At 34.3% G+C, this 13536-nt stretch overlaps 1 protein-coding gene across 1 annotated transcript; it reads left to right on the top strand.

Moving 5' to 3' along the window:
• The first annotated feature begins 156 nt into the window (after nt 1-156).
• LOC133874077 (ankyrin repeat-containing protein ITN1) lies at nt 157-6186 on the top strand. The gene is made up of 4 exons (XM_062311908.1): nt 157-486; nt 1810-2331; nt 3218-3627; nt 5083-6186. The coding sequence occupies exons 2-4, from the start codon at nt 1836-1838 to the stop codon at nt 5902-5904; spliced, it is 1728 nt and encodes a 575-aa protein (XP_062167892.1). The 5' UTR covers nt 157-486; nt 1810-1835; the 3' UTR covers nt 5905-6186.
• The last annotated feature ends 7350 nt before the right edge of the window (nt 6187-13536 follow it).

Below are 13536 nucleotides of genomic sequence, written 5' to 3'. Positions count from 1 at the left end.
ATAAACTTTTTGTACTATATTAAGTGATTCGTAATTTTTACCGACTTAAAGCATTAGCGATACAATTATCCTTTTGAAAATATAATAGCATCGTACAATCTCGAAAGTGTATATATATATATATATTTCCACCTATTCAGCGACTCCACAGATTTTGGCAATTCCCGAATTCTCGCTCATCTAGACTCTTCTATGGCCCTCCATGCTGAACACTTCAAACCAGCAATTTTCGGTCTAAGAAGAAGAGGAAGACATGGAGACAGCAATTCACTGCGCCTCCCAATTCTCGGTCCGCAATTCCCAACAAACCGGCAACACTTCAAACACTTGAAAAAGAGGCGTGAGAAGACAGAAAGACGGGCGAGCCAAGAAGAAGAGGAAGACAGGAAGAAGGAGGAGGAGGAGGAGTAGAAATTTTCTCTTCAAAATTTTTGTAGGGGCGGGCGCCCCTGCCCGCCCCCACGTTGCTCCGCCACGGATTAGAAGGTAATTCTCTTTCTCTCCACTCTGTCGTTTAATTTGTGATGAAATAATGCCCTGTTTGGTTGCTCAGAAAGCGCAGGAAAAGAAAAGGGAACGAAATAGTACGTTTTATTTTACGTTTTGTTTTGGTTCTCTGGTATTGTTCGTCCATTTCCGAGCTAAGTTGAACAATTTTGGTTTCTTAGGATTAAAACCACAACATTTTTGGAAAATGTAGCATCTCCTTTATTACGTTTTCTCGGAATTTAAACTGTGGTTTTTCAGAATTAAAACCACAGAATTTTTGGAAAATGTAGCACCTCCTTTTTGTCATTTCTTTTTCGCTGTTTTCTCGGAAACCAAACTGAGGTTATGTGACGCACTGCGTTCTTTTAAAGAGATTGTAGCAGAATTTTTTTTTTTTGACCTTTACAATATCAGATGCTATAAACCACTATTACATGCTTTATAGTGGAGAATTGTAAAAGTTATATTACATTCATCCAAAAAAAAAAAAAAGCTCAAGTCTCCGGCCCTTTACTTTTTCTTATTTGCCATACCATATGAACCCTTTGATCATTCTTTGAACATTTACTTTCCTTTGTAAATACATATTGCATTTACAGGTAGAAAATGGGTAAGTCTACGACTTAGAAAGTAAGTAAGTTTAAACCGTGTGTGCATGTGAGTCTATGCTTGTATCTTTTTAAAAAAGTAAGCTTGCCTTTAGAATTTACTATAAACATTTACTTTAAAATTTTGGCTTTAAACTTCACTATGAATTATCAAGGAATGGTTAACTTTAGACCATACATCACTTCTTTTCTTGTTTCTTTTACACTTCACAGAAAAATTTTATTCTTTATTTTTCATCTAGTATGGCAGAAATCAAATTAACTTGAATGTTATATAACGCTGCTTGTGTTAAGAAGCTCATCATGCTTCTTATGTAAAGTTTAACGGACAGGTGGCTGATAAAAAAAAAACACATGAATTCTTATCTCCAACTAACATGACATCATTTTCTTTTCCCCCATTTTTTTCTTCTTCTTAAACCTCAATAATACTTTTAGAATCCTCCTTGATAATTTAAATCCTATTCACAAGTCTAACTTATTTAGCCAAAAATTATTAATAAAACTTTACCCAAAAATTTCATAATTTAGAAAATGATTTCTTACAATTTGCCATCTCTGTACTTTATTCCTAAAATGACCTTAGCTCTTATGGAGTAAAAATTGGGGTATTATTACAAGTTAAGATCTTATATGCTCGCTATTTCCTGATCAATTTGATTCAAAATTTATACTTATGAGTTTATTCTTATGAAAATGGTTGGTTGTGAAGGAGACGAGACGGATCTGGATAAGGGCATGGGCCTGGGCCTGAATGCCAGCACTCTCTCCGAACCGCCAACTCCGAAGACGCCAACTTTGGTTCTATCTGGTTCCGACAAGGCTCTGCTGGTTTCAAATTCAAGTAAGTCCCTTGTTGTATCGAATTCCAGCAAGCAGATCGATAAGAAGAAGTTCGTGAAGAAGGTGACTGGTCGCCACAATGACACGGAGCTCCACTTGGCTGCGCAACGAGGCGATTTGGCTGCCGTGAAGCAGATTCTTGGGGAAATCGATGCACAGATGGTGGGGACTCTGAGCGGCACGGAGTTTGATGCCGAGGTGCTGAATATAAGGTCTGCGATCGTGAATGAGGTGAATGAGTTGGGTGAAACGACGCTGTTTACTGCAGCTGAGAAGGGCCATCTTGATGTGTTGAAGGAGCTGTTGCAATATACAACTAAGGATGGCATTTTGTTGAAGAATCGTTCTGGGTTTGATCCGCTGCACATTGCTGCAAGTCAAGGTCACCAAGGTAATCCTTTCAATTTGATTTTGTGGTGTAGATGTAAATATGTAATCTTTTGTCTCGCAGATGGTTTGTTTGATTAGGCACTGTTTAGAAAGTTTGGGAGTGTTTAGTGACTAGATTTGAATGTTTATTGTTTGTAAAATAAAAGATTACAGATGTGTTGGCAATGATTCTAAATCTTGTATAGGAATGTGAAATTTGACTTAGTTGACTAGTTGCACCAAGGTGTAGTAAATGAGTCTTCTACATTAATTATTCGACGGGATGGGTTAGAAACTACAATTGTCAAAGAATACCTTGATGTGTACCATTTTAAAAAGAAGTTGGATTGAGGGGATTGCATGTAATAGAACTTTGGTGAGGCATGAATCAACTTGTGTGATAATTGAAATTGATGATGATGACATGCCTCTAATGTAATGTGTGAGAGAGTATATAATGTAGAAACCGAAGGATATTACTGTTACTGACATATTCTTAGACGAAAATCTTTTGTTGAATTCTTTCATAGCTCCAAAGATAATTTGATCAGCCAATTATTTTTTTTGTGTTTCATAATACGGTTAAGAAAGAGCAATAAACAATGAGGTTTTGATCCGGAGAGAAAAGCCCATTCTGGTTAAGATCATTATCTAATCCTAAGATTAATATCCCAGTTTTCTTAAAGCATTTATTAAAATTAAATCTTCTAAAAAAAATAGGTTTACATTCTTTCTAAAATGAATTTTGGACTTATGCTGTGTCCAGCGTGGTTTCTCCTGCAATAGACGTGCCTTCTCTTCTGAAATGTTTGTCCCACTTTATATTTCAATATGTGCAACCATTAAATGTCTATTGCAACTTGCATGTTTTCTGGGCTATCCGCAACTCATTTACTATCTTTATGCAGCCATTGTCCAGGTGCTATTAGACCATGACCCCGGGCTAAGCAAAACATTTGGACATTCAAATGCAACCCCTCTTATATCTGCTGCCACACGGGGGCATACAGCGGTAGTTAATGAATTGCTGTCAACAGATTCTAGCTTGCTGGAGATATCTAGATCTAATGGGAAGAATGCATTACATTTAGCTGCCCGACAGGGGCATGTAGATGTTGTAAATGCATTGCTTGACAAGGATCCACAATTAGCTCGAAGGACAGATAAGAAAGGGCAGACTGCTTTGCATATGGCTGTAAAAGGGGTTAGCTGTGATGTGGTGAAGTTGCTTCTTGAGGCAGATGCAGCTATTGTCATGCTCCCAGACAAGTTTGGCAATACGGCATTACATGTAGCCACCAGGAAAAAGCGTGCAGAGGTACTCATTGTTATTGCTAAGTTCTTCTGTTTGGATATTGTTGTTTCCTGACCACAGTTATGATTATCACCTTAACTTGATGCTTTTCAGCCTTGTGAGAAGGGTGCAAATCAGGCTGAGATGGTCTACTACCTTCTTGTTCTTCCCAGAATTAAATGCTTCAAGCTTTTTTTGGGGCTGGTTTGAGCAATGCTTAGTCAAAGAATTGAGAAATTAAGTTTGACTTTTGCTTCTTTACTCTTAAACTTAGCTGGACCTGAAACATAATGATACTAGAACATGAGATATTACTTTAGTTACTTGAGGTTAGGCCACAATATATCTTCTTTTTTTCTTCCTGACAAATGACTATCCCTAACTCTTTAAGTCCCTTATCCGTACCGAGATGAAGTATAGACCTACACCTTTTTTGAGAGGTGGATAAGTACAACCACAAGTACATGGCCTTTGGTTAAGTCATCATATGTCGATGTAACACATTTCTTACAGATGCAATCTCTAAGTGACATGTTGAGTCAGGCTGGCCCAAACTTAGCTCATAGGCAGCTCATCACAATTATGTGATGAGCTATTGAGCTGAGTACCAATGGGCTCAGCCTGGTGACTTGAACTCCCAATTATGCGACAATATATTCAGAAGGTTGGAGTATTTCAGCCATATTTAGTTGTACTGACTATCCACATTTTTACCCAAGTTTCTTACATATGGTTCTTTTCTTTCTTTCAATGAATTTTGTTAAATTTATGATCTTTCTGGTTAGAGAAACTTCTCTAATCTCTGAACTTTTTTCTTTTTTGTTGAGTGGATATGTAGAAATTGGTTGGGAATTGCTTCAAGGAATAGCATTACATGCTTACAGGTTCCAGGAAATTACCAAATGCAAAATGCTGTCTTTTGTATGATTTTTTGTAGGATAAACGGTCACTAAGTAATCTAGTTTGCTGCTATAGCCAATTGCAAGAATTACGAGAGAGAGAGAGAGAGAGAGAGAGAGAGAGAAGATGGATCAAATACACTTCAAAAATTATACAAAGGTGCCTTTAACGTACTCCACTGAGAATTGGTTCAGAAATAAACTACACACCAGCTCCAAAACCCTCAATCCTCAAGCCTTCACTCCAAGGCCAAAAGGAGTGTTTTCAGCTGAGAGGTCATGATATAGATTTGGATTTATTTGTCTCATATAACATGACTGGTGGTACACGATGGATCATGCATTCATAACAAGCCATGGTATTCATGTGGCTCTATTGGGCTCCAGTTTTCTGACATTTGATTTCCATCAAGCATCTTGCTATAACTTTGATTTTTTCATTTTATAAATTTAGATGTATATACCCCATGAATTGTCATGTGTGGATGCGAAATACTTAGCATACCTGGAGTTTAGAACCCATAATCATAATGTTTTAGTCAACTGAACTTCAGCAATTATGACACATTATTTCTTGCAGATAGTGAATGAGCTATTACTGCTTCCTGACACTAATGTGAATGCCTTAACAAGAGACCATAAAACAGCCTTTGACATAGCTGAAGGACTCCCCTTCTCAGAAGAATCCTCAGAAATAAAAGAGTGCTTGGCTAATTATGGTGCTGTTAGAGCAAATGAACTTAACCAGCCACGAGATGAGCTTAGGAAAACTGTCACAGAAATAAAAAAAGATGTACATATACAGCTTGAACAAACCCGCAAAACCAACAAGAACATGAATGGAATTGCCAAGGAGCTTCGTAAGCTTCACAGAGAGGGAATCAACAATGCTACCAACTCAGTCACGGTGGTTGCTGTGCTCTTTGCCACTGTTGCATTTGCGGCAATTTTTACAGTTCCTGGTGGTGATGCGGATAGTGGGACGGCTGTGGCGGCGAACAGTGCATCATTCAAGATCTTCTTCATCTTTAATGCCATCGCACTCTTCACGTCATTGGCCGTCGTGGTGGTACAAATCACACTTGTCAGAGGGGAGATGAAGACCGAGAGGCAGGTTGTGGAGGTGATCAATAAGCTGATGTGGTTGGCCTCTGTTTGCACCACAGTTGCGTTTATCTCTTCATCTTATATAGTGGTTGGTCGACGTAGCCGTTGGGCTGCAATTCTTATTACTGTTATAGGGGGAGTCACCATGGCTGGAGTGCTTGGAACCATGACATATTACGTGGTTAGGTCCAAACAGACTCGTAGAGTGAGGAAGAGAGACTCTTCGAGGTGTGGAACGAACTCATGGCATTGCTCTGAGTCTGATACGGAAGTAAACCCAATTTATGCCATTTGATATTAAGCCTGGTTTGACTATCCCAAAAGGTTGATTTTCATGATGGCTTTAAAGTGGCTTCTGGTGCGGCTTCTGGTGCCTCAGACAAGATCTCAGGATAAGAATATCGCATATGGATGGCTTTCTTGGAAGCAGAGGAATCTTTGTTTGGAGCGAAACTAGTCAGTATTCCTGAATCTTTAGAGGCAATAATTGAGAATATGATGTGGTTATTGTATGATATACTTGATGATCTGCATTATGGTATCCCAATTGATATAACACAGCCTTTGGTTTTTCATAGATCCAATTTTTATTTATTTTTTTGGCTTGCAAAAGTGAATATTCCACATCTGAAGTTGCATACGTTATGCAGATGTAAATGTTCGATTAGCATTAGATTTGAAGCTCGAAAATGGATTGTAAATAGATTAAGTCAATGAATTCTTATGGATGATCCTCAAAAGTGCACAGGTTATCAAATGTTGATCCAAAATTGTATTTTGATGGTAAAAGTTATAAAGGTTCAAAGAAAAAAAAAAAAAAATTGTTGGAATTGTTCTAAAGTTGTATAAAGGTCGTAAAATATTATATTTCCATATCGTTGATCTTTAAACTCATCATATCTCTCACTTGCCTCCACGCTTTGCCAAACTTTTTCCACGTGTCTTCCTTCTCACTTTCCCAATGTGCTTTCGGACTATTCCTCTCCCCAACAACGGCTCTTATGGCACTCTTAAGTATCTCATGCCAAATTATTGAAGAAAATAACAAAAGAGAGGTATATGCCTATGGCACTCTCAAATATCACGTGCCAAACTATTGAAGATAATAACAAAAGAGACGTATATGCCACTATTGTTGGTAATTTATATTTTTAGGATGGGTTTTGAGTTTGTGATTTAAAAATAATAATTTGAAAATATAATTTTTAAATACGTAGTTAAGCGTTTGATAAAATTACAGTTTAACTTTTAAAATTGTATTTTACTTTTTAAAATCGTGTCTTTTAAAATGCCCCACTTTGGTTACGATTTGAAAATGTTAAAAAAAACAAATTTTAATTTAAAATTGTACTTTTAATCTTTAAAATCAGTGTCAAACGCTTTCTTAAAATCTTTCACTTATTCTTAAGTACTGTCTTTATACAGTGATGAGTTTGGAGCGGAGACTTCAACCATATTTTATATGTATATATAATATATCACATTACTACGTTAATCACACCGGTCCTAATGGATCTTACTAGCTTCTGTCATTTGATCATTTACACGCGTCTTGCCTTTACTCTATTGGGGAATATCATAAGGAACCTAATTAGAGCATAATCAGGGATTATTTGAATCGCTTTGTACAAAGATCCTTTCAATTTTAAAGAAATTATAAATTATCAAATTATGTAAATTAAGTTCGTTTTTGGCATTATACGAAAGTGAAAAATTTGACATATTAAAAAGATAACATGTTATCAATAAAAATTGAGTATGTTTTTATTCAATCACCTTTTTAATAGGTAATATTTTCAAACCATTGGATGAAAAAAAAAAAACTCAACCTTAATTTATATAATTTAAAATTTTAAACATTTAATTTTTTTTCTAAAAAAAATTTGTAATGAATTCGATCTTATCCGCTTGGTTTATACATAGAGTTGTGATTTGTGCATAACAAGGTTGCACAACACATACACAACACAAAACACATAGAGTATAATATATGTGATATGTCCTACTTATATGAATTTCATCATTAGAACATTCGTAGTAGCGTCATCAAATTTTACTCATCAAAGTAGTTAAAAATTACTTTTCTCTATTCTGGTGAGCCACTTTTTAAAAATTCTCTCAGCAGTTTCACCATTTTAACTATTCACTATTATTATTCCATTTAAATAATATTTTTTCAGATTTCTTTATTCTTTCTCTATTTAATTTTTTTATACAACAAGCTATCATACACCTTCATCTTGAGATTAGATCATTGCTAATAAATTCACAGAAGTTTTCATTTGCTTTTCAACCAAATTCAAGAAAAAAAATAAATAAAAGATAAATGAAAGAACCACAAAATTTATGTCAGGGACAAAGAAATCTTCATGTTCATAAAATAAGAACATCATCGTGCGAGAGAGATGGCATAAGAGAGGAGAGAAAAAAGAAAAAAAAGAAAAAAAGAAAGAAAGTGAGTATTTATGGTCTTCTGGAGACAGCCTTTTTAGACCCACCAACTGCTGTCGCCCACCTCGGGTGCATCGCATTAATTCTCAGAGAGGATTTATTTTTGTTTTATTTATTTGGTTTTCTGTCGCTGTTTTTGTGAAGATGGTAATGGTAGGTACTCCAAATTGGACAGATGAAAGGGACTTTTCAATTTTTATTTATTTTTTTAAAATTATTTTATTTTTGCCGAATCAACTATCAAGAACGACCTATCTCATCGGTCAACCGTTGCCTTCCCCATCTTTCGTTTGGGTGAATATCCTTCGCCGGCCAGTTCACCTTATCTTTGCAAATAAAAAATTGTTTTCATTTCCCCTTCAATTTTTATTTTTTATTTTTTTAAAAGAAATATTTATTTAAAAATATTTTTTCTTCATTTTGACAAAAAAACAGCATACGACTTCCATTAACCTCTAATAATAGAGATTCCGCAGCTTCCGACAATAATCAAGCGAATTTCAATAATTTAAGAAGGATAAGTTCAAATTCAAAAATTATTTTACAGTTTTAAAAAGAATAAATCATTTTATGTAAATTAAAGAAAGTTTTTCAGATTAATCAAAAATATTTTATTAAAGATTTTCAAACGACTAAAAAAAGAAAAAAAAAGTATATTTTTTAAAAAGATATTTTTGTGGAAAGAAACCAAACCGTAGGTGCCACATGCATACCTATAGGCTAGATGACAGCCACCTTTAACATAGTGTAATTTTATACATCACTCCATCCGCCTCTCACAAAGGGTTGTGCTTAGTAGGGTGCGCGTCTGAAACACCGATGAAAATAATGTCTCATGACAAACGTTACACGTAATTGGGTTTTACTACCGCCACACATATATATAATTAAATTAAGCACAAATCATGTGGAACACCATTTTCTTTCGCTTTCCTAAATAACTTGTCATGGTCACGGTTAAAAGTGTCTTACATGGCTAGGAATACTTTATAAGCTATGAATACATATTTTCTTTTAAAGTGTCTTTTGAAAGTAAGTAAGGTTTATAAATTAATTTAATATGGTATCGAATTCACAAATTTCTTGTGATGATGGACCTTTCTCTTCTGTTGTTGTCTACGTGTTTGGCCATTAGTTGCCACACGTGAGGGAGAATGTTAAAATGTCATACATCGCTAAGATTTTCTTCACCTAGGCACTTTATAAGCCATGGTATCACATCCTCTTTCAATGCGTCTTTTGAGAGTGTCAATGGGTCCATAGACTTTTTACATAGTATCAGAGCCACATGTTTCTTGCGATGTTGGGCATTTTCCTCCTGTTGTTGAATATGTGTTTAGACAAAAGATACCACGCGTGAGGGGAGGCGTGTTAAGTGTCCTCATTTCTTAAGACGTCTTAGAGAGAGGATTGAGCCTTCTCTCCTGCTGCAGCTCTGATGCAATACACGTGTTTGGACAATAGTACCACACGCGAGGGGGCGTGTTAAGAGTCTCACATTGTCAAGATATGATTAGATTGTGAACTTTATAAACATTGAGCAATTAAACCTTTTCCCTTAAAGTACCTTTTGAAAAAAAGTAAAGTTTTTTATAAATAACCAAACATAAATACACTTCTCCGATCACAAAGTGTGTAAAATATTTTTTTTTTTTTTAAAAAGAAATTTTGCAGGACACACACTTTGTGTACAAAATGTATAGTACACAAACTGTGGAAGACGTATTACTCTAAACCATGAGTCGCAAGTTGGGCGTGAAACATGCATCGCGGTAGGTCGGTTAGAACCCGGGCAGCAGACGCGGGCCGCTGGGCATGGGATTCGACCCCACACGGCAAAATGTGAAAAAGTAGTTTTAAAATATCAGGCAATCGTTTTGTCTCGTTGCATGACTTCTACGTCCGACTTTGTAAACAAAATGCGCGTCAACGTGTTCTCAAAAAGGCCAAAGCCATCGTCAGATGAGGCCGGCCACGAGTCACGACCAAACTTGTGGCTTTGGTTGATAAATTCAGACACATGATTGAGACACCTTATTTATGAAATTTACAAAATCAAATAAATAGTTAGATGGTCTAATTTTTATTTGATCAAGTGAATTATATAAGTGATTTTTTATAATTATCTTCTTAAATTTTATCAAATCCAAACAAAGCCTCCAAGCATGCCCGCATTAATTCTCTTCTAACTTCATTCAATGTCTAATTAATTGGCCCCCTTTTCCTTATTATCAACGATCCACCCATCCTAAAATTGTCATCATATTCACTCCTTGAGATTTCAATTAATGTGATAATAACATGATATCTGCTCCTTTACGCCTTTCATAATATGATAATCCCATAAACCATTCATTTCATTTGATTACGTAGTCTTACCTAATGTATTGGACCCCAAGTGCTTAAAAAAAATTGAAAAAGGAGGGATTTGCATGGTCCCCTTTGGGACGGGGTGGCATGCGGGCCAATCCCGGCCCTGACCTGCAGGCCACCTCAAAGCAGGTTAGGGGTGGCCCGCAAGCCACCTTCAGCCTATGAGGATGGCCTTTCATTAGTCAAGGGTGGTGCGTGAGCCACCCCAGAGGTGGCGTCGGCCACCTTTGGGGGTGGTTAACAGGCCACCGCCCTCCCTCAAGCCACTTTCAAATTTTCATTTTTCATTTTTTTAAATAAAATAAATTTAAAGTTTTTAATTTTTAATAAATTAATAAAAAAAAATTTTAATTAAAAGTGACGCGTATCGTGTTTTTATTAGATTGACGTGACAACCTAATAATTTCTGTTAAGTTTGTGGACGAAAAACTACTTCAGAGAGTAATTTGTAATTTTCGCCTACCACACGGACCTTACAATTATTTTTTATACCACAAGAAGTGATTTTTAATTTATGCCAACCATAGAGATTTTATTTTATTTTAACTGCAATTTATTTATTTATTTATTTTTCAATTTGAATTCTCAGTTAGAATTTTCTGTTAAATCCTTACGGATGTGTCAAAATTTCTAAAAATATTTTTTTTAATAGTAAAAAAAAGAAAAAAAAAATTGCAAATATTTAGGCGTTGGTCAAGATTTAACGGAATTCTCAAAAATACCAATGCCTGAATCTTTGAATTCTTTTTTTAAAAAAATAAAAATAAAAATAATGATATTTTGAAAATTTTGATAGGCTTTAACGGAAAATCATAACGGATAGGTGAAATTTTAAAAAAAAAAAATTAAAAGATGAACACACTAAATTGATAATTTTTAAAATTTAGGAGTATGATTGCAAAAGTGGTACAAGATAATGAATGATAAGTGAAGTTTTTCCTAGTTTTTTTTTTTTTAACAATTCAGATTTAATTTGTTTTTCTTTCTTTTCCTTAAAAGATTTAAAATTAAATCTAGTTCATTAAAAAAATTTTAAAAAAGAATTCTCGGTAATTTGTTTTTTATAATATCTAAACTAAATCCGTATAGTATTAATAGATCTAATCACGGGGCATTAGCTAAGTCAGCTGTTGAAAGTATGGCCCGCACTTTTTAGATTCGGTAGAGTTGGTCACACTTTTCATGTAGAGTGTTGGCCAGTCATGCTATGCTGATGTAACCCAACATCCTTTGAATCTGGTTGCTATTTTGTAATCCTTCCTTTTCGTTCCTTTTTTTTTTTTTTTTTTTTTTTTTTTTTTTTTTTTTTTTACAATTTAAAAAAGTTAAAATATTAACAAATAATTTTCTTTTAAAAAAAATAAAAAAATTCAAAACCCCTTTTATGGTCACAGCACACAAAAACCTAATCTTAAAAAGAGTTATCAAACACCTCTGAATCGATTCTTTCCAATTTTTGTTTTCCTAAACATTTTTTAAAATATAAATCATAAAATATTTTTTAGAAAATAAAATACAAAACACTTCAAATTTTTTATTTTTTTTCCCCCACCTTCGTATAAAAATGTTTTGAAAATATATGCTCGGTTTTTAAAAAACAAGTAAAAAGCACCTTTTAAGTAAAAACCATGGCTCAATCTTTCATGAACATAAACAAATAGAGATTGCCCCACTTGAAAAAGACAACATAGAAAAAATATCACCCTTTGCAATGGAGATCCCCTCCCTCTACCCTAACAAAGGGTGGATAAGGGGGAGATGAAAAATGGGGTGGAACTCTCCGCCCTTGTGGTGGGTCCCCCCTACCCGCTCCGCGGCCCTTACAAAAAAGTGAGTGATGGGTGCTTTTTCTTCCTTTCTTTGCAATAATAGACACATTGACGGAAGTAGGGGACTAACCTTCCCTCGTCCATTGAAAGAGTGGCAACTCCCAGTCTTTATACATGGAAATAAGATATTTTTCATTTGAAATGAAATTGATAGTATTAATTCCATGGTTATGATTTAAAGTTAGTGTATGCATATGAAGTTAATATTGACACTTCTTTTAAAAAATTTAGATAATATAAAAAATGCACGCTTTTAGATGCACAAACTTTAAATCATAACCATTACATCATTTGAAATGGAGAGAATCTTTGTTCTTATAGACAAGGATTGGTGGCCACCACTTGTAGGTCTAATTTTTTTTTTTCTCCATGTTTTAAAAAATTATTTTCCATAACATACCAATATATATATATATATATATATATATATTTTGTTGTCTTGCAAACTTGTTGGATAACTATGTGTGAAAAGTATTGCAAGCATTTAAACACTTTTTGGAAAGCCCAACAAAAAATGCATAAATCTCTGATCTTTTTACACACATAGGATAATTATGAAATTATATTGAGTCTTATAGTGAATCAAAGAAATGCACTGAAAATAAGATAAAACTAACCATAATTTCGCTCTGAAAGTAAAAAAAATAAAAATAAATAAAATGACCATGAGGTCCATGATCCCATAGTCTATGAAAGAATTGATAAGTATTAAAACAATGAAAGTAGCCATGATTTCATAGTTTATAACTAAAAATTGAGACGGTATTTAACACAAAGGACGTAAATTTCTTACAAACCGGTTTGAAGAAAATTATAAGAGTGACACGTGTCTATTAAACATGTGAGAAACACATGTTTTTTTTTATTAATGCTATTAAAAAAAATATTCTCACATGTTAATGGACATATGTCAATCTTATATGTGAGTTGTATGAAATTTTCATACAAACTAATTTATAAAAAAAAAATAAAAAAATAAAAATCCTTGAACATAACTAGTTTTATGAGATTTAAATAAATTAAAAATTAATTAATTATTACTTTTTTGCATGGTGCTAGTTGCCTACAATAATATAATACAAGTCAATCTCCATTTTCAATAACGGCCAAAAAAAAAAAAAAAACAGAATTTTAAAAAGGGCTACCGTGATAAACATATGTAGGCATATGTATTTTCTTTTTCTTTTTCTTTGTTTTTTTGGAAAGATCCCGCGTCCCTGGTGAATTATTGCAGGAGTAGGTTAGTAGGCTTCCGAACATGGTCCATGATGTAT

The sequence above is a fragment of the Alnus glutinosa genome, chromosome 7 (assembly GCF_958979055.1).
Source record: "Alnus glutinosa chromosome 7, dhAlnGlut1.1, whole genome shotgun sequence".
NCBI lineage: Eukaryota > Viridiplantae > Streptophyta > Magnoliopsida > Fagales > Betulaceae > Alnus > Alnus glutinosa.
Note: the sequence above shows the minus strand (reverse complement) of the source record. Positions and strands in the feature narration are given on the sequence as shown.

What these genes read in the sequence shown, in the direction of transcription:
- LOC133874077 (XM_062311908.1), top strand. Translation starts at nt 1,836, where the DNA reads ATGGGCCTGGGCCTGAATGCCAGCACTCTCTCCGAACCGCCAACTCCG. An exon ending in TGCAAGTCAAGGTCACCAAG is followed by an intron (nt 2,332 to 3,217) that starts GTAATCCTTTCA and finishes ATCTTTATGCAG; the next exon opens with CCATTGTCCAGGTGCTATTA. An exon ending in CCAGGAAAAAGCGTGCAGAG is followed by an intron (nt 3,628 to 5,082) that starts GTACTCATTGTT and finishes TATTTCTTGCAG; the next exon opens with ATAGTGAATGAGCTATTACT.